Source organism: Haliotis cracherodii, unplaced genomic scaffold (genome assembly GCF_022045235.1).
Source record: "Haliotis cracherodii isolate W230 unplaced genomic scaffold, xgHalCrac1.p SCAF_11, whole genome shotgun sequence".
In the NCBI taxonomy this organism is placed as follows: domain Eukaryota; kingdom Metazoa; phylum Mollusca; class Gastropoda; order Lepetellida; family Haliotidae; genus Haliotis; species Haliotis cracherodii.
This window is the reverse complement of record NW_027266266.1, coordinates 16,981,645-17,003,112: the sequence shown is the minus strand read 5'-3', so window position 1 is coordinate 17,003,112 and position 21,468 is coordinate 16,981,645. Positions and strand designations below refer to the sequence as shown.

Sequence of the window (21,468 nt, the reverse complement as noted above, 5' to 3'; positions counted from 1 at the left end):
GGATACGATACCTGTCTGAGTGATATTGTTTGTTTGTTTGTTTGTTGTTTAAAGCCGGATTTTACTGGGTTGTCTGGTCCAGACTCCAGATTCTTTACAGACAACCGTCTTATAGTGAGTGAGTGAGTTGGGTTTAACGCCGCTTTTAACAGTATTTAAGTTATATCACAGCATGTCAGCTTAATGTGGGAGGAAAGCTCGAAGTGATGCAGGTCTCAGACGTTTACCTCCTCGGTGAAACCCACGAGCACGGGTATGGTGCTGACATACCTAGAAACATAATCGGGGCGAACCGGGATTGGAACCCACAATCATAGGTTTCTGGCGTGCCCAAGGGACGTAGCTCTGCACAGCGAATCGCTGCGTCTTAGACGACTGGGCCACCCGTGCGCCCCAGTGAGTGAGTGAGTGAGTTGGGTTTAACGCCGCTTTTAACAGTATTCAAGTTATATCACGGCGTTTCAGCTTAATGTGGGAGGAAAGCCCGAAGTAATGCAGGTCTGAGACGTTAATGACTTCGGTGAAACCCACGAGCACGGGTCTGTTGCTGACAAACCTAGAAACATAATCGGGGTGAACCGGGATTCGCGCCGTCATTTAGCTGAGTGACAAATAGTCACAGGCATCATATCTCGTCCTACATTCTATTATTGTCCATAGATTTATCATGTTCATGAGAAGTTTTACATATTGCAACATATGGCCATGTCATTCCAGATAACATTACCTATAAAGTGGAGACATGAAGCTTGTATAATACCATTTGAAATGGATCCTATCACAATGGCGATAAGGTAAAGGGGTAACATTTTGTTGTTTGTGAAGTTAAATCTATGCATGCAGTCTTACATGGGGTAAAAAATATGGTTGATGTTTGAGAAATAGAGATTATTAGCCGAGTGTTTCCGTCTCATAAATGTTATATATTCGGAAAAAAATAAGAATTGTGAAATCTGATGATGGTCAAGGTCACCAGAAACTATACTGTGGAAACATGAAATACTTAAGACTGAAGCCAAACCGCAAATAGTGTCACTAAACTCTTATTAAGCTAGCTAGAAACATTGACTACTACTACTGCATATGTTTTCCCAAATCGGAAGTATTGCCATTAAAACGGAAGTGCTAGTGACTTTATCATTGTGGTATTATAAGAGGCATAAAAAAGATATGTGCATTGGATATGTGTTTCCCAAAATAGAAGTGCTTATAACTTAATTTAGGAGAGCTAAAGACACAGGACTAAGTTGTACTTCATTGAACAGCATTAGAGATGAATGCAGATATATATACTCTGCAGCAAAAATAAACAACGCAAAAGTATATATTAGATATCATATAAATAATCAACAGATTGTAATCGATTTTTGGAAATTTGCACGCATCAAATTCATTGACCCAGATTCCATATGGCATATATGGAATGGTAGATTTTCAAGGTGAAAGACATCTGTGCTCAATTATTTTGTATAGCCATCATTACAGTCCAAAGTTGACCGGCATCGTCGTCCCATGGAAGCAGTCAGATTCCTGGACCGTGAAGATCCGTGGTAGAAAAGATCTTCATAAAGCCATGCTTGCCGTAAAAGGCGACTATGCTTGTCGTAAGAGGCGACTAACGGGATCGGGTGGTCAGACTCGCTGACTTGGTTGGCATCGATCCCAACTGCGTGGATGGATGCTCATGATGTTAATCACTGGATTGTCTGGTCCAGACTCGATTATTTACAGACCGCCGTCATGTAGCTGGAATATTGCTGAGTCGGGCGTTAAACAACCAACCATTCAGATTTCGAATTGTGGCCTGGGGAATTTTCACCCCCTCTTCCTGCAGTGCTTGTTCGCAGTCATTGATACAGTGCATCTCATAAATGTTCGATTGGGTTTAAATCTGGAGACCTGGAGGTCCATGCCTGAACCTGGATGTTGTGATTGCTGCGAAAAAGGCTGTTATCTGTCTTGTCTTGTGAGGTCGGACGTTGTCTTGTTGGAAGATGACGTTCGCGTGTTACATAATGAGAAGAACGTGTGACCGAAGAATCTCATCCGTGCAGCAAGTCTGTTCTACCAGTGTAGGAGATAGCTGCCCACATCATCACACCACCACCGCCACATCTGTCCACTTCCTGTATGCAGTTTCGTGCACAACGTTCCCCGCGACGCCTGTAAACACGACGTCACTCATCCGCACGTCGAAGCATAAAACGAGACTCATCACAAAAACAAACTGGTGCTCGTGGGTTTCACCGAAGTGATAAACGTCTGAGGCCTGCATCACTTCGGGCTTTCCTCCCACATTAAGCTGACATGCTGTGATATAACTTAAATACTGTTAAAAGCGGCGTTAAACCCAACTCACTCACTCACTATAAGACGGTTGTCTGTAAAGAATCTGGAGTCTGGACCAGACAACCCAGTAAATCCGGCTTTAAACAACAAACAAACAAACAAACAATATCACTCAGACAGGTATCGTATCCGAGTAATAGATCTAAATTTAATAAGATTAAACATCCACTTTCACTTCGGGCTTTCCTCCCACATTAAGCTGACACGCCGCGATATGACTGGAATACTGTTAAAAGCGGCGTTAAACCCAACTCACTCACTCACTCACTATCGCAGTTGTGGCCATACTGCAGCCGACGACGCAGGTCCTTCAAAATGCCCCCTCGAACAGGTCGTCTTGAGCGAATAGGTTCCTAACTGTCTGGGCTGACTGCATCCTGGTACTGCCGTAGTTGTAGAGGTGGTAGTGATGGTTCTTCCTCATGAGTGGCGTAGCCGTATGAATCTGGTTTGTGCTCTTGTAGTGATACGTGGTCAACCGGATCGGCGAAGGTCACGTGTTGTGCCGTGTGCCTGATAACTGTTCCACTGTCTTGTAATCTGGCTACGGCCGAGGATGGTACGCCTCCATGCAGTCGGCTGATGGCGCTGTTGCATTGGGCTTCCGACACTCGTGGCATGTTTTTAGTGTTCACTTGTATAAGTTTGTGTTGGCATGCAAATGAAAACCCCAACTTTTTTATAGACCAACAAGTGATGTTGCACGTGCATGTCATGTTGGTGTGTTTCGGCGCCAGGCTCTCAATTGGTTATGTTTTTGCGAGTCTTGCATCTTTTAACAAACATTTCTGCAGTACCTCATTTTCTCTTCACAAACAAATTCAAATCCATGCAGATTAAACCAATTGATTTTTGGTAATATTTTTGTATGGATATCTGTAACACTCGGATATTTACGATTTTACTAATTTTGCGTTTCTTTTTTTGCAGAGTATATTAGTGAGATCAGTTATCACCGGATTTGGTGAAGTCAAAATGGTTTATGATACATGTTCCCGGAGAAAAGGTTTGGGGTTTTCAGGAAAAGGTGTAGTCCTGCACCATGACCGTGGAATATATTTATTTTATGAAAAAATAATAATCTAGAAATGCATACAAAAGCAAGTCTAGCCAGCTCAAGCTAGCTCTATTCCACATAGGGAATTTTTTTTATATTTAGAGTCGAGAAGGATATTGTGTAATATAAGATTTCAGAGACTAAATGTTAGTCTAGAAAAGGTGGGCATGAGGCCGTTTCGGGTTTTTCAATGCATTGCAATCACCTCTTTAGTTAATATACTAGCAACCAAAAACAACTGTGCTGAGGATAAAATCAAATACCCAGTTCCTTTCACAGTGCAGTATATTTATCAACCAATAATCCAAACGACTTTCTATCGCAGCTACATATTCACAACATTGTTGCTACTTGTCCTCCCATACGGTCTGTGTGCACCAGTGGATCAGCATGCAACGCCAGAGACACGGCACCTCTACAAGAATCTCATGACCATGGCCAGAAATCCGAATGCCATCATGTTTGGTCATTCCAGCGACACATGGACTGGTGCATATGGTGGACATGCCCCTTATGACGTCGTTACAAATACTACAAACAAAGGTTGGAAATATACAGTAAGTACCCCTTCGATGACCTTTCATTTTGGTGCTGTGCTAACATTACATCGTCATGTGTATTTGATAAACTTCAGTCATGTTTGAATGAGAAGAAGTAAAGGCATAAAATGACTCGATAGTGACTATTAACTGAGTGAGTGAATGTTGTTTTACGTCATTGTTTGTTGTTTATAACTGCGGTCTAGACCAGACACTCCAGTGACTGACATCATGTGCATCGATCCATGCAGTTGGGTTGGTTGGTTGGTTGGTTGGTTGGTTGTTTAACGCCGCACTCAGCAATATTCCAGCTATATGGCGGCGGTCTGTAAGTAATCGAGTCTGGACCAGACAATCCAGTGATTATTATCATGAGCATCGATCCACGCAATTGGGATCGATGACATGCATCAACCAAGTCACGGAGCCTGACCACCCGATCCCGTTAGTCGCCTCGTACGACAAGCATAGTCGCCTTTTACGGCAAGCATGGGTTGCTGAAGATCTATTCTACCCCGGATCTTCACGGGCCCCATGCAGTTGGGACAGGATAACATGCACCAAAAAAGTCAGCAAGCCGATCCCGATACTGTCAGTCGCCGCTGGGTTGCTGAAGACCTATTCGCGGGTATTTAAGTCAGAGTCAACGGTATCTCATTATGACCTGTAAATGACCCAATAATTCTGGGACTGTCACAGTTGCTAATAGCACCAGTGTTAAACAAGATGACAAGTCGCACCTACAACAATCGAATCCCATGTTGCTATGGTTCGGAACAAACCATCCAGTGATTCATTTTATGAGCATCGCCCCACGCCATCGGTATACGGTTGATGACACAAAATCAACCAAGTCACAGAGTCTGACAACCTGATCCATCTAGTTGTATCGTGTGACAAGCACAGGCTGTTTGCGACCAATGCAAACCCGCCATTTCCTTAGGGACATTTCCAGCAAGTATTTTGAATACCGAGAATCTATTCTGTTATGTGCTGTGCTCCACCAGGGAATCTGAAATGAAATCATTTTTGACAAATCATTATGCTCTTTATCAACAAATGCTAAGAAAGTAGGTAATATTTCACATTATTTGACCGACCAGTGTTAATATTTGTTTGTTTATTTCTTGTTTAACGCCGCACTCAGCAATATTCCAGCTATATGACGGCGGTCTGTAAAAAAAATCGTGTCTGAACCAGACGATCCAGTGATTGACACCATGAGCATCGATCCACACAACTGGGATACGATGACATGCATCAAACCAAGTCAGCGAGCCTGACCACCCGATTCCGTTAGTCACATCTTACGACAAGCATAGTCGCCTTTTACGGGACGTATTGGTGGCTGAATATCTATTCTACCCCGAATCTTCACGGGTCACCAGTGTTAATAAAATTAACAAACCCTGAACCCTGGTGATCTTTGTCGTTCATATACTTACAGGCTGAGCAGGCAATGAAAGATTCCCCTGATGAGTTGTCCGACGTGAAGAGCGTGACTGGGCAGTACGCAGCAGTCATTGACTTAGGGATGTGGCAGCTGAGTCATGACCGAAACATAGTTGTATCCCATCTTGTCAAGACCGCCCACAAGCGCGGTGTGATTGCAACCCTGAGCCAGCATCTGTTTAACCCCATCACAGGGGGAAGACCGTGGGTGGAAGACGACAATGGAACTGTCCTCCATACCGTCAGGCGTCTCTTACCAGGAGGAGATACCAATTGGAAGTTCCAGAAGAATCTCGACACCATCGCCGATCTCGCTCATAACCTGACGGACGACCAGGGGAAGCTTATACCTGTTCTCTACAGACCTCTTCACGAGCTTAATGGAAACTGGTTTTGGTGGGGATTGGGAAATAAGGTTCAAAATACAGAAGATGATTTGAAATCATTTTATCGATACATTGTTACGTATCTACGTGATCATAAAAAAGTTCACAACTTCCTGTATGTTTTCAGCCCGGACAAGTTCACGGACAAAGCAGATTATCTCAAGGTGTATCCTGGTGATGATTATGTTGATGTTATAGCCACGGATTTTTATTACACATCACCTTCGGTTAAGACAAGTGACTTTTCAAGAATAGTGAAACAGCTAGTGGAGATAGCCGAGTCAAGAAATAAGATAGCGGCAGTGTCAGAGGCTGGGCTTTTTAACAATGGCATTGATCAGCAGACTAATTTCTGGAACGATAAGATTCTTGATGTCATCAAAACTGATCCCACTAGTCGCCGTATTGCATATATTCTCACATGGGCTAACCATTGTGGCAACAATAAGTGCGAATTGTGGGTGCCTTACAAAGGTCACCCTGCTGAGAATGACTTCAGGAACAACTTCTTCAATGACCCCATTACCATGTTTGGGGATGATATTCCAGATATGTTCAAGTGAAACGTTCTTAAGATATAAATAAAGGTTACCGAATTCATAACAAAATCGTTTTATAATATCTTCGTGAGATATTTGATGACCAATAAAACATAATGATCAGAAAGACAGCCTCACAACTGTTGATATACTGCACGTGGAAGTTTCAGAAAGTTTCATTTTCTGTTTGTCTGTGGTGCTTGTCGTAGCAGGCGACTAACGGGATCGGGTGTCTGGACCTGACAATACAGTGATTGATATCATGAGCATCGATCTACGCAATCTGGATCGATGACATGCTTCAACAGAGGGCAAGCCTGACCATCCGATCCAGTTAGTCGCCTCTTACGACAAGCATAGACGCCGTTTATCCCAAGCATGGGTTGCTGAAGACCTATTCTAACCCGGATCTTCGCGGGTCCCATGGTTTATTAATTGAACCATCCATGGAATGTAATTGTCTACAACCCGGCGTCAGTTCTTCGAAAGTTACATTTCAGTACTTATTATGGATAGCGTATTAGACTGTCGTTAGTTTCGTTTATCGTTTAACGCCGCACTCATCAATATTTCACCAAAACGACAATTTGGACAGGTTCAATATCACCTACCCATAATACAAGATATTCGCAGAAACGGATGTCATAGAGCTCTCAGGCAAATCCTTACTTCCGGTCCATTCAGAACCAAATAATTTGTCCTTCGATCACGTGTTTTTTTAAAGCCACATTAGCATTATCCAATGCGAGTACTCAGAACATCCAAATACAAACTGATTTACAGCATTTTTCCAAATACCCCGTATCCCATAGCAACGGATATATATTTACCTCCTACAAGATCATGTGTTGACCCTTGAGTATGGTTCAAGTCAATATCTGAATATTATTATGGATTTAAATGGGAGCTTAATGATATTAGCGCTGATTTCAAGGAAAGGATGATTTCGTCTCACCAACCGGTACTGGAGAATCCCCCCAGAAGCATCTGTACGCCTGGTTTTTGGTGACCGATGACCCCAGAATGTCAATGACTTTCATGGGTTAGGGGAGAAATTTGTTTAAACTTTGTAAAGTGTCCACGTTGTCACTTCACATTAACCTTATAAAAGTCTCAACATTTGGCGGGTTGATTGGATGCCATTGGTGTGAAAAAGCGCGATATTTCCTGCACCAAAATATCGGTCACAAATTATCAGCACATAGAACTTGTCATCACTGTTAAGAAGGAGCGAACGCGTTCACCATATGGTATATTGTCATAACGTCCTCATTCTAGTCGAAAGTGTCACATCGAAACATGGTATTATTCTACGTTGATATAGAGGAAGATCACGAGTTAAAGATCTTTCTACACCGAGTATTGTGTTAACCTGGGACTCGTATATACATGTAGTTGAACTCTGGAACGAATGATGCCAGTTTTGTTTTCCATAATAATAAGGGTAGAAAGATCTTGTGTAAGTACTTTGCAATATTTACACTTGTGCATTTAGGCAATTCTCAATGCTGGTGTGTTAGTTGACGCCACAGTGCTTCGTTGTGAAAGAAACTACATAACGTCATCCATCGTTCATGACGTCAAAAATTAATCAGATTTCGTAATAACAGTGAGCTGGTTTGGGTGAAGTTTATCTGTATTGTTGACATTTCATACATTTTTATTCATTTTGTGAGTGTAAAATATATAGAATAACCTACTCGAAACACGGAATTTCATATCATTAGTCGCTGAAGGATCGTGACTCACACCATTAATACACTCGGGACAGATAATCTGTAATTCCTCGCAGCTCATTGGTTGTTCTCTAAGTAATACATTGTGTACAACGTATTACACATGTGTTTTCAATTGCACACGCAAAATATAAAATAAATAACACACTAGTGGTTATGGATATTTAGCACTTTTTAAATTCAAATTTATGTAATATTATAACTTAAAGTTTGAAAAGTGTTTTTTGCATCCTTTGTATTTTTTCGTGTCACAAGTTCCACATTCGCAGTTATGCTTCAAAATATGAAAGGAAAGATTTAGGAAACATGCCTGGTAAATACATCACATTACAAATGTGAATATGCAACGAATATTCATTGTTCTACATCATTCACCAGAAGTACAGAGGTTGCAGAAACGTGGCACTGACTGATATGATCCTGATTCTTGTATCCAGGGTTACACATGAAGCAAAGACAGAACATGAGTGAGTGAGTGAGTTTCGTTCATCGCCGCTTAGAACAGTGTTAAGTTTTATTACGGCGTGAAATAAAACCCAATGTACCCCAAAGCCATATTTAAGGTGTGTATATGTGTGTGTGCGTGCTTGTTTGTGTGTGTCTATGTGTGTGCGTGCGTGCGTGTGTGTCTATGTTTGTGTGTGTCTGTGTGTATGTCTCTCTCTCAAAACCGTTCAGTATCCTGCCTGTTAAATCCATGATTATTTCGCCCGAGTTGAATATGTATCCTACGCATCAAGAATAGAAATACTTATTTGCTATGTATCATTTGTTATGAGTGAGCAATATTTCAGTCACATTATGCTTTTGTTTCTTTGTTGTTTAACGCCGCACTCAGCAATATTTCTGCTTTATGACGGCGGTTTGTAAATAATCGTGTCTGGACCAGACAATCCATTGATTGATATCATGAGCATCGATTCAGTCATATTATGGAGGAAGACGCCACGAATGGGAGTACCAACGTGGGGAATCGAACTCGAACCTTCGGCGTGAGGTAAGAACCTCCTCTATGCCTTCAGTGTAATAAATATCAGTATACGTTACAATTTGTTGTATTTTCCTCACGATAATGAGTGTATGAGGCGAATCTGTTTCCGTGTCAGTGGTATCAGTATCAATTATCACTCTTTGTACTTTCCTCACGATAAACAAGGTCATACACGAAACCAAAATTTCCTTCGGATATTGCCTAATCTACATTTTATATTTACATTTTGATCTTAAATTACATTTTGACGGTTTCGAGTGGGAAGTGAATGGTCCTGATCAGCAAATGAAAACCTTCTGGTTCACTTTTCATGCGCTCCGACTTCATCAAAGATAAGGACTCTGCAGGGTTGTTGTTCTAATCAACACACCGTACATGAACCCCTTCAGAGAGCCTACCCTTGAAAAACTGAATCTGTGTCGGTTTGTTATCATAATGGGACTTCGCTTGGTTGGCACTCATTTCCAGCAGTACAGAACAATCTTCAAAATAAACATTAACATTGAGATTGTGTCCTTCATCTCTGGCTCATTTTAGAAAATTCTTGAATGCCTTAAGCTTGTTTTCATTATGAATCTTGACATGCTCCTCAAGAGGCTCTTCAGATATTATTAGTATCGAAGTTCCACTGAGAATGCAATCGACCTCCCGAAACTCAATACAAATGTTATATCGGGACAATTATACTAAGCTGACTCGTAGCTTACTCTTCGGTGACTCTTGGTTGACATTCGTTGATAAATAGTAAGTGAAACCAGTTGCTGTGGTTTCAACTTAAAGTGACTACGACTGTATGATTTACCCTTTAGTTTCACACACGAGTGAGCTATACACAAACATGGGACTTAATAATGTTGGTATTACATGTACTTTGATCAGGGTTGCAGCATTCAAGGCCTGAGAACAGGTTTTGAAACGTTATATAGCAGACACGTGGAGGACATTTCCAAATGTGACGCACCAGTGACAAAACAGATGTCCGCCTTTTGACTTGTACCATTTTGACTTACACAGTTGACTGACCTTTGCATGTGTTTGTGACCGGTGCCTCCGTTGAGCAGTATACGCTCACCTTTCCGCGAACACCTAGTATCATCACAAATTGAAAGTGATTTATAAACACATGGTTATCATATAGTCAGAATCGTACAATGAATTTTTCTTTCAGCAGAGATTTCTTACAATTGTGGTTAGGTTTTGTCGCTTTTGTAGACATCTGTTAACGTAATGTTCATTGGGATGTTAGCATTTGTTGTTCTTATCAATGAAGACAATGAAATCCATTGCCTGGGAAATGTGTTCACTAAGTTATCAATAAATGCATATTTTATTATGACTTTCCAAAAAGCACATTATATGATTTCAAATGACAACACGCCGCTTTTGTTCCCTAATCAAGCAAATGACAGCTTCGTGCTGCTTATAAGACCGAGTATATCTCGGATGACCTTGACATGCAAGACGTGGTGTCTATTGTCGACAAAACGTTTCAATCATGAGAAGACTTCGGCATGATTTTGTGGTATTCTTCGTTATATGGTCAATATCTCTCATCAATGGATTTGCACAGGATACTAACACTGACAACAGCATTATCGCTAAAAAGAACGTGGTCCTCATTTTGGGTAAGTATGTCTGATCAAGAAGGCAACGTCTTGGAGCCTTTTAAACTCTCTAAAACGTCAATATTGTTCATATTTACAAATAGTGCTGACCACTTAATTGATTACCAATTTGTTTTTGTATGTTGAATGAAGCTATATATAAAAATATTTAATTTCTATCGACGCGACAAGAAATCGTACTCCTAGCTGCATGTAAATCGTATCCTTACGTTGTACAGTTTTATAAGGGAAAAGTCTGTTATGCTCAGTGAGTCGGCTGTCTACGATTCGTGCATGGCACTGTTTTATATGTACACGTAATAATCTAAGTGTCAAGGAGAGGAGATAGGGAACAACTGTTGGTTTCTCATACCTAGCTTTGTAATCGCACCCACGCTGTTTATGTGCAGAAATGTATTAAACTCTAGATACTGCTGACTTAATGTGTTACCGGTAGAGAAGGACATCAGTAAGCCTTTCGCGAAGACTTGGTGTCGTCACTGTTCTTAGTGGGGCGGTTAAGGCTGGATTTTGTCAAAATTGTGCAGTTTGGGTTAAAAGCACCAAACTTGGCACACTTATACATCTTCAGTAATTCATTCATATTATTTTAATCACTATTTTGAATTGAATGCCCAATCGAATCTGTTTCGGTAGAAAATCAAGACTGATTATACTCTACCGCTGACGTTTCATATTTGAGAAAGAAAGGCTAATAAAATGCTATTGGTTATGTGACATTACGTTCTGCGGTGAACAGTTATCTTTCTGAATGCGTCTTCGCAAATTAGAATTATTCAGAACACTTGTTCATACTTGCTGGTGGTATTTGCCTGGCTCTCGGTGTTAACCAAGGGCACTCTGACTCGGAGTCAATACAATGTGCCTGACTGGAGTATCTTTTATTTCCGACAGGTGAAGATTCCGGGGTAGAATAGGTCTTCTGCAACCCATGCTTGCCGTAAAAGGTGACTATGCTTGTCGTAAAAGGCGACTAACGGGATCGGGTGGTCAGGCTCGCTGACTTGGTTGATACATGTCGTCGATCCAAGTTGCGTGGATGATATTAATCACCTGATTGTCTGGTCAAGACTCGATTATTTACAGACCGTCGTCATATAGCTGAAATATTGCTGAGTTTCGGCGTTAAACAATAAACAAACCAACCAACCAGTCTTTTGATTTCCACTGCGGCATATTATCATAAGTGGGCAAGCAACATAAAACGGCATTAGTTCGGAATAGTACAAGCAGCCACACGCACACGTGCATGCACGTCGCTATATGAGTGAAATAATCTTGGACGTTACGTTAACATCCATTTCACCTCGCCTCAACTCACCTTATAGTGAGTTGGGTTTAACGCCGCTTTTAACTGTATTCCAGTCATATCGCGGCGTGTCAGCTTAATGTGGGAGGAAAGCCCGAAGTGATGCAGGTCTCAGACGTTTACCACTTCGGTGAAACCCACGAGCACGGGGATGGTGCTGACAAACCTAGAAACATAATCGGGGCGAACCGGGATTCGAACCCACAATCATAGGTTTCTGGCGTGCCCAAGGGACGCAACTCTGCACAGCGAATCGCGGTGCCTTAGACAACTGGTCCACCCGTGCCCCAAACTCGCCATGATGCCAATATTATACAGTTTTATGAAAAGAATGTTAGAGGCATATATATATCTAAAGACTACAGCAGTATAGAACTGCATGTAACTGATCTTAACAGGCGCCCTGAACATTCTTTTTATAAAACTGTCACTGTAATACTGATCTCATGGCCAGTCAATACGAATACAATGTCTCTATGTATGTCTGTCTGTCTAAATCTCTAGACTAGAGGCAAATGTTAAAGTCTCTCATTTGGATCAGTGATGGATGTGTTGATGTGACAATACGTTGGCAATATATCAATATTTTACTTTCAGCAATGTATGACACGTTTTTCTCTGAACAACATTAAAGCGTTTGTAGTAAACGTTCTTTATTCCACTGAAGGCGACGATGCGGGTTTCGAGATGGGAGCCTACAACAACACGGCCTGCAAGACACCAAATTTTGATAAACTTGCCTCCAGGGGTGTAACGTTTGATAACGCCTTCACCACCGTCAGCAGCTGCTCGCCAAGCAGGTAGGACATCCCGTGCCTTTCGTCACCACTCGCCCCTTTCCGTAACCTGTAAGAAGACTCGTCCCCACTTTCGATGAATGTTATGTGCGAAAGTACGACAAACCAATCAGAATGCGCGTATGACTTCAAGTACTTCGGTCAAAGAATCCCTCAGGAACATTGTTTTAATTTGACATATGTCTTCAATAATAATCCCATGATACAGTTAAAGGTTTTCCATCATACGGCGTTATACTGTTAGTTCCGATGCGGTTTCAATAGCATCTGGAATTTGTATGATATTTGGCAGACTATGCGTGAATCATTACGCAACGAGTTGACAATTCTTTTAGCTATGCCCGTTTGCGCTTAGACGGAACCCAGTCGCTATTCGGCTTGTCCCAGACGTTTTTCAAGAATAATTTCGTGCATGTGTGACCATTTCTCTGATATCAGGATAAAAGATATGGAGGATATTTGCCATCTCGTCAAAATCCTGGCAACATGTGGAAATTAGTGATGGAAACTCTACATCTTATCAAGTGACTTAATATCACGAGATGAGAAAAGATGCGATTTGTAAATATTAACCTAAACGTTTATTTATTGTGTATGTCCTTATCGATATTAATCTAAAACATAAAACATTAATGTCACATACAGGAGCACCGAAAAGAAGTGTCTTGGTTCAAAAACTAATTATTCGTCACAAAAGCCTCATGGTAGCACATTGGTAGCATAAATATGTTTTTTATCAATTGTATTATCGCGTATTTTTGTTTTAATTTCAAATATTTTCTCGCAGCCACGGAGGAATGAAATTCTAGTATATCTAGAGAAATAATCGAAATTACGAGAAAAAGCTCGAAGTGAAGATATATTATTTATTATATAATGCCTTTTGCGCCAAATGGAACCCGTTTCGTCATATAATCCAGACTGGCAATTCTCTGGCGTTGACGCTTTATGTTTAAATGATCGAAAAAACGAGAAAATATTCCAAAGTGACACCATTAGGCTTCCGTAGTTTGTCTCCAACAAAAGTCTCAGGTCCCCGTGGACCTAACGTTGGCGAAGGACTTTACATTGTTTCATATAACCCGTGGTCAAAGTAAGTGAGTGAGTATGGTTTTACGCCGCTTTTAGCAATATTCCAGCAATATCACGGCGGGGGACACCAGAAATGGGCTTCACACAATGTACCCATGTCGGGAATCGAACCCAGGTCTTGGGCGTGACGAGTGAACGCTTTAACCACTAGGCTACCCGACCGCCCCTATTAACAAACGACTCACGCCACCGCGTGTTTCAGTTTCTGCCATGGCCTAGTTGTGGTCCCTTCTCTACATCCTGTTTCAATGTCCTGTAACGGCTAGGTTTGTCTGTCTTCTGTGAGTTCCACACGCTCACACTTTATTACGTGGCTAAACTAGACACGCGTCACTTTTACACCACAAAATGGGCAAACCCGTGAAGAATAGGTTATGTTGACAGACTGTAACGTCGTGTACAAAGGATACGTCACATTCAATGTGTAGTGCGGGTGCCCGTGAAGATCCGGGTTAGAATTGGTCCAGCAACCGTTCTTGTCGAAAGAGGCGGCTGATGAGATCGGGTGTTCAGGCTCGGTGACAAGGTTGATGCATGTCATCGTATTCCATTTGTGTACATCAATGTTCGTGATGTCAGTCCCTGGATTGTCTGGTCCAGGCTCGATTATTTACGGACCGGCGTCCTGTAGCTGGAATATTGCCGAATGCGGCATAAAACAACACAAAAACTAATAATGTGATAGTAAATTGTCAGTCCTCCGTAATGTTTTTAGCTCACCGCGTCCGTCCGTCGTCAAATGGTGGGGCTGACTCACCAGGAGTCAAATGTATACATTTTTTTGTTTTGAAGAGAATAATACATTTATGCCAATAGGATTTGCCCTGGGGTCCAGCCTTGCCTCTGGAAACTAGTAGATCCTGGATCATAACATGGAAACGGTTCAGGTCTTCAGGAGACGTACACGTTCATGCTGTCAGATTTGCCATTCACCCCTTTTAAATGCTGACAGAGTCAAAATTACGAAATATTTGCAGTATTTTATACATGTACAATGCAAACGTATATTTTGTCATAATAACGTAAATATCCAGGTGAGCGACACAGGCCCTATGGGCCTCTTGTATATATATCCGGTATGCCCTGATTATATATACGGTATGCCCTGATTCAGGTCCGCCCTGCTGACGGGTCTACCTCCACACCAGAATGGTATGTTCGGGCTCCATGACTTCAACATGAATTCCTTCAGCACCGTGAAGAGTCTGCCGATGATTCTCCATGAAGCTGGCATCAGAACAGGTGATGTCCACATAGATTAACACAATCTCAAAAAGACCAGAAACTTTGATGGATAATAAGTTCTTTAGTGATTCAAAACTACGTCTTTCCAATTTATCAGTAACCTGAAAAAGTAGCCCTGAAAGGTCATTCAAGATTAAAGAAATTGTTATCCATACAATGTTTATTGTCTTTGCTGTTGACTTTACTATAAAGAAAACGATAAGGATGTATACATGCTATAATATATATAATTTATCCACCTCTTATTGAACATATTCCAACTCTAGGCAATATGTTAGGGTGTATAAATCTTTCTTTCTTTGTTTAACGCTACTCTCGGCACTATTCTAGCTATAGGACAGCGGCATAGAAATAACCTGGTTGGTCCACACAACCCAGTGATTGATATTCTGAGTAACTATCCACGCCGTCGAGGTACGATGACACGCAATCAGCCAGGTCGCCGAGCCTGACCACCCGATCCGTTAGGTCGTCCCTTACGACCAGCATAGGCAACTGGGACCTATTCTAACCCGGGTTCACCTTGGGAGAAAGTAGCTTGTAAATATGCAGATTTGGTTTGCATAAGGCAGAATATGTAACATTTCTGTGGAAAATATTCCTTCTTTCTTTTTTTTTTCTTTCTTTTTTTTTTCTTTCTTTTTTTCTTTTTTTATAAACGTATTTATTATTCCCAGAGTTGTAGATTAATACAGTATTCCGTCAAAGACATATTTCGGATTGCATAGAATGGCACAATACACTCTTTAGAAAATTAAAGGGTTGGAAACAAACATTGTCCTATTTCAAACCAACACGGTTGCAACACACAGTCAGACTCAAACATATCATGTATCATCAGAGAGCTATGAATCAAATGCTGAGAATAAAGGTAACCATTTTTTATTAAAGTTATTTTTGTCATCCTTTTTTATAGCAATAAATTTCTCGATTGAATATATGTTTTTAAACAATTTTAAAAGTATATCTAATTTCGGTTTGGTTCCTTTATTCCACTTACATGAATATGCCTTTTTCCCAACATATCTATTTGGTGTGTGTGTGAGTTGGGTTTAACGCCGCTTTTAACTGTATTCCAGTCATATCGCGGCGTGTCAGCTTAATGTGGGAGGAAAGCCCGAAGTGATGCAGGTCTCAGACGTTTACCACTTCGGTGAAACCCACGAGCACGGGGATGGTGCTGACAAACCTAGAAACATAATCGGGGCGAACCGGGATTCGAACCCACAATCATAGGTTTCTGGCGTGCACAAGGGACGCAGCTCAGCACAGCGAATCGCGGCGCCTTAGACGACTGGGCCACCCGTGCCCCCGTATCTATTTGGTAGATTGTTCAGTGAATATATTTTCAGCACCTGTATCATTTCAGGCATCGTGGGTAAAAAGCATCTCGGCCCTGACTCGGTGTACAAGTTTGACTATGAGCAAACAGAAGAGAATAATCCTATTATACAGGTTGGGCGAAACATAACATTGATGAAACAGTATGTTCAGGAATTCCTGTCTCAAGATGATTCCAGGTGAATGAAGCACACCTTTCATGTTTTAAAAAATGATGTAGACAACATGTACATTTATTATCATTTATATTGTGTCGTTGTTAATGGTCGGGCGTGGTCCCGTGTACAGCGCCTCAGGTAAACTTAAGCAACGTTGGTTGCGGAGAGCAGGTGAATGGGTGACTGCGTCTGGCAGCAAGACTCCTGACAGTTTCTCGGGCTTTGGTCCTGTCCCACACTGAAACATATCTAAAATGTTTTTGATCAACGTGCAAGTGAATTTGTTCGAAATGTGCCTCTGTTCACCTAGCAGTGTATGGGTACCCGGTAGACTGTTAATCTTCTAGCGCCTCACGTGTAGCTGAGGTTCTATACTCCCCAGCGAGCTGAGTCCACACTGATCCATTGACTGCTGTAACAGTGTAACTCTACCAGCATGCTATAGGCTGTGGATTTGGCATATATCTACATACTATATGCACATTAAATTCTTGGATGGTACAAAAAGTTATCGGAAGATATATTATGCTTAAGTAAGATCTGACACATTCAAGCATATGTAATATATAACATTTTGTGTGTATTCGCATACCTTGAATACTGATGTTGCATCAGGTAACAAACTAAACTTACATCTAGTCTCTGAAATGAACATATCGTACAGAAAAAAACAGTTGTTCAGTTTTCTTAATGAAAATATAATAAAAGGGAGCCCAGTGACTCTCTTCATTTTCAAATCCTGATACTGCAGTAATCTAGACTTGCCAAACATTATAGACTTGCATGGGCTGTATTTGATATATATTTGTATCAGGGTCTGTAAGACAGACTAGCAACAAACAAACACTTGATGTTTTATGCAAATTGTGTGAATGGCGGCTGCTTCATGTAGGGCAAGACATACGAACCTTTCGCGAACACCTGGTGTCATCACTGATTTTCAGTGATCCATTCTTATAATGTTCACCGCTATTTTGCCCTTTACGCCCAATGGAATCTGTTTGGGCGGATAATTGAGACTGGTTATTCTCTGGCATTGACGTTTTACATGTAAGTTGTTTTTTTAAAAAGTGAGTAAACAACCATTGGATTTGATATGCATGTATCACGAGATTATCATTAATATACACACTGTTATGTGCATCCATCGACAGACCTTTCTTCCTGTATATCGCATACCATGACCCTCATCGATGCTCGGACATCCCCACGTACGGCCAGTTCTGTGAGAGGTTCGGTAATGGAGAACCAGGCATGGGAAACATACCGGACTGGACGCCGGTCAAGTACTCTCCCGATGACGTCACGATACCTTTCTTTCTACCTAACACCACCGCGACCCGAGACGACATGGCCAATATGTATACCGCGTACAGCAGAATGGATCAAGGTAACTGCCGGAGTGAGTGAGTCAGTGAGTATGGTTTTGCGCCGCATTTAGCAATTTTCCAGCTGTAATACCGCCTCCTCGTTTCTACTTGCCTATCGCAGCAAATGCCCTTCATCAAAGGGAAGCTACTCTAACCCTAGTCATGAGACATAACGTTTGTCTGCCTGTCTTTTCATAACGTTACGAAGTGCAGAGCCAGATGTACACACAGCGACACAATGAAACCAGGTGATAATCGTACATTTTTAGGCTAAATCCAACTGTTTTAAATTGCGGAGTAGGCCCCAGGCAGAGGCAGAGGTCTTTACGCACAGATATGGACACTGTATCCTCGCTAAATTGTTTCGCAATTTTTACATCCAAAGTTGCCAAACTTGTAAAATACCACACCTACGTCCCAGTTAGACACTCATCTTCAGTATCTTTGACTATTGTTTTGATAATGATAACAAAAACCCAGGTAGTTTCTCCAGATTCGCGATGGTTAATTTTGACTCGATCGCCGATTTACAAGGACGACGCCATCATTGTTTGTAAACAGGTATAGTAGCACCTACCTGACCTTTTATATTTGCATCCTTATCCGTATATAACCCAAACGGATACCGCCTTTAACAGTTGGCTTTATCCTGCCGAGAATCCTTCCCATTACAGGATAAATTACTACACTTATATACTATTCCGACAGTAGGTAAGAACAGACTTTATGTTCCTCAGGTTTGGGCTTATTTATGGAGCTGCTGGAAAAGGCGGGCGTCATGAACGACACCCTTGTCGTGTACTCCTCCGACAACGGCATCCCATTCCCTGGAGCGAAGACCAACCTGTACGACCCGGGGATGAGGGAACCGCTGATTATATCCTCCCCACTGCAGACACAAAGCTGGGGAAGCGTAAGAGTCCGACCATTCATTCTGAACCATTATAACAGCCGAAATATCTTTTGCTAAAAAATACTTTTGTTCTCTGCCCAGAATATGACATTAATATGTTACATTTCAGTCGGTTTATAACATTACAGTTGTGAATTGTTGGTTTCTTATAATGGTATATAATACACAAAATTATGAAAGCACAATTGATATTAAATATTTGAAAGATATAATGAAGACATACTCGGGTTCACATAAATATCTCTTATTGCATTTTTCAGAAAACGGATGCCATGGCCAGTTTAATTGATATTGTACCAACGGTTTTGGACTGGTATTCTGTTAAGTACCCAACTTACAGGATAAAACCATATCTCCCTCCCGTAGTTCTCACCGGCAAATCACTGCTTCCGGTTTTGGAATATCCTTCCGCGATCCAGCTGCCCAATTTTGATGCTGTCTTCTCGAGTCACAACTTCCACGAAATAACCATGTATTTCCCAATGAGAGTCATTCGCACAGCAGAGAAGTTCAAATTGATACACAATCTCAACATGGGTCTCTCCTTTCCCATCGCTACGGATCTGTATCAGGAGCCATCTTTTCAAGAGATTCTCAACAACACGAAATCCGGGAAGCCTACATACTGGTACAGGACTCTAGGCGACTACTATCACCGTGCGCCCTTTGAACTTTATGACCTTAACCTTGACCCCAAGGAACAGATGAACCTATGCAACGAGCCATCTCTGTTTGCCATTCTGGATGCACTGAAAACGAGGCTACGTGCATGGCAGAATGCCACCCACGACCCCTGGTACTGCTATCCTGGAGCTGTCTTGGAGAGAACCTACTGCGGGCCTCTGTACAATGGGGAATATTGAGTAAAGAAAATGTACAATCGCCGTTATAGGGGTTTCTGTTCTGCAGTACTGTCTTCTATTTTGCTTCTGTTAAAGCTGTGGGGCGGTCGGGTAGCCTAGTGGTTAAAGCGTCCGCTCGTCACGCCGAAGACCTGGGTTCGATTCCCGATATGGGCACAATGTGTGAAGCCCATTTCTGGTGTCCCCCGCCGTGATATTGCTGGAGTATTGCTAAAAGCGGCGTAAAACCATACTCAGTCAGTCTGTTAAAGCTGTAAACTTAAACACTACAAAACAACGCAACTCTCGTTCAGTCGCTCACATTTATGTTGCTGTGATGATTCCGAATAGGCCCGCCGTCAGCTAATGAATTGTATTTTAATGCCGTTAGGTTGAGTTTGTGTCATTATACAACTGCTTTTCCCAGGCCAGATTCAATTATTTACAGGTCACCATTGCTGATTTCAAACAGAGACAACTCTTAATTCAAATATATGACAACACACAAATACAAGCAAGTGATTTTATTATACATTCAATTTCATTTCTGAATAAACATTTCCTATTCTATCGAGAAAATATGTTACAGGGTCTTTGAAGAAATAGTTCACAAAATACTTTTCAGATGGATGTCCTTTATATGGAATGTAGACCTCACATCGTCCCTGTCCGAAACAGTGGTTAGACCAGGCATAGACATAGGATATCCGACCATCCTTTGGGCTGGATTTGATCACGTCAAGGATATGATCATTCCAGAAGTTGTGGACCTTGTCAAACACATTAGAGCGAATGCCTGTTTCCGTCAAAGTAGCGATCTTCCCACGCTGTTCTGCAATGTCCACCACTTGCTCTAGCGTGCGCTTGAAGTCATCGGTCGATGGATGATCCTATAATGTCAACGTAGTCATCCCCGGGATACACCTTTAGATAATCAGCTTCATCTTTGAATTTGTCTGGACAAATGGCATAGAGAATATTGTGCACACCCTTCGTATCTCGTAGGTAGGTTACAAGGTATCTGAAAAGAGTCTGGACGTCTTGTGCTGAGTTTTGAGCCTTGTTGTTCAACCCCCTCCATTCTGTTCATGGAGTGCTCGATATATGATAGGAATCAATGTACCGTTTGAATCCTTTAGGTTAAGAGCCCAGTCAGCAATTTTATCCGGGTTCTGTCGGTACACGTGGTTAAAGTCCCCTCCAGGGAGAAGACGTCTAACAATGTGGAGGAACTGACCAGGATCTCTTTCCACCCATGCTGACCCATTGGTGATAGGGTTATCTAGATGCTGGGTTACTGTGACAATTTGGCCCCGAGCATGTGCCAGCTTCGCCAAGTAGGACATGGTAAACATATGGTCGTCAACTATCTGGAATAAGTCAAAGCCAGTGAGGGTTGGTCGCTGCCCTGTCATTTCCAGAACGTCTGATAGGTCATCAGGTTCACCAGCCTGTGCTTGTTGATTCTGGAAAGTGAGTGAGTGAGTTGGGTTTAACGCCGCTTTTAACATTATTCCAGTTATATCACGGCGGGTCAGCTTAATGTGGGAAAAAGCCCGAAGTGATGCAGATCTTAACGTTTACCACTTAGATTAAACCCACAAGCACGGGTATGGTGATGACAAACCTAGAAACATTATTCTGCACACCGAAACACGGCGCCTTAGACGACTAATACAATATGTATGGACATAGAGACAATTCAAGGGATTAAGAAAGGATCTTTG

At 41.7% G+C, this 21,468-nt stretch overlaps 2 protein-coding genes and 1 pseudogene across 2 annotated transcripts; 2 read left to right on the top strand and 1 right to left on the bottom strand.

Moving 5' to 3' along the window:
- Positions 1-3,764: 3,764 nt before the first annotated feature.
- On the top strand, positions 3,765-6,370 carry LOC139455471 (mannan endo-1,4-beta-mannosidase-like). The gene is made up of 2 exons (XM_071237021.1): positions 3,765-3,963; positions 5,393-6,370. The coding sequence occupies exons 1-2, from the start codon at positions 3,835-3,837 to the stop codon at positions 6,344-6,346; spliced, it is 1,083 nt and encodes a 360-aa protein (XP_071093122.1). The 5' UTR covers positions 3,765-3,834; the 3' UTR covers positions 6,347-6,370.
- Positions 6,371-10,493: 4,123 nt separating this feature from the next.
- Positions 10,494-20,256, top strand: LOC139455470 (N-sulphoglucosamine sulphohydrolase-like). The gene is made up of 7 exons (XM_071237019.1): positions 10,494-10,674; positions 12,651-12,783; positions 14,987-15,114; positions 16,487-16,637; positions 17,771-18,006; positions 18,724-18,899; positions 19,160-20,256. Exons 1-7 carry the CDS (start codon positions 10,545-10,547, stop codon positions 19,760-19,762), a joined length of 1,557 nt encoding a protein of 518 aa, XP_071093120.1. The 5' UTR covers positions 10,494-10,544; the 3' UTR covers positions 19,763-20,256.
- A 12-nt stretch (positions 20,257-20,268) lies between these two features.
- LOC139454889 (mannan endo-1,4-beta-mannosidase-like) lies at positions 20,269-21,252 on the bottom strand (annotated as a pseudogene).
- Positions 21,253-21,468: the final 216 nt, after the last annotated feature.

Bases quoted from the DNA above. Each gene is read 5' to 3' on its own strand.
- LOC139455471 (XM_071237021.1), top strand. From the start codon at position 3,835: ATGACCATGGCCAGAAATCCGAATGCCATCATGTTTGGTCATTCCAGC. The intron at 3,964-5,392 runs GTAAGTACCCCT...ATATACTTACAG, and splicing joins ACAAAGGTTGGAAATATACA to GCTGAGCAGGCAATGAAAGA.
- LOC139455470 (XM_071237019.1), top strand. From the start codon at position 10,545: ATGAGAAGACTTCGGCATGATTTTGTGGTATTCTTCGTTATATGGTCA. The intron at 12,784-14,986 runs GTAGGACATCCC...GCCCTGATTCAG, and splicing joins AGCAGCTGCTCGCCAAGCAG to GTCCGCCCTGCTGACGGGTC. The intron at 16,638-17,770 runs GTGAATGAAGCA...ATCCATCGACAG, and splicing joins CTGTCTCAAGATGATTCCAG to ACCTTTCTTCCTGTATATCG.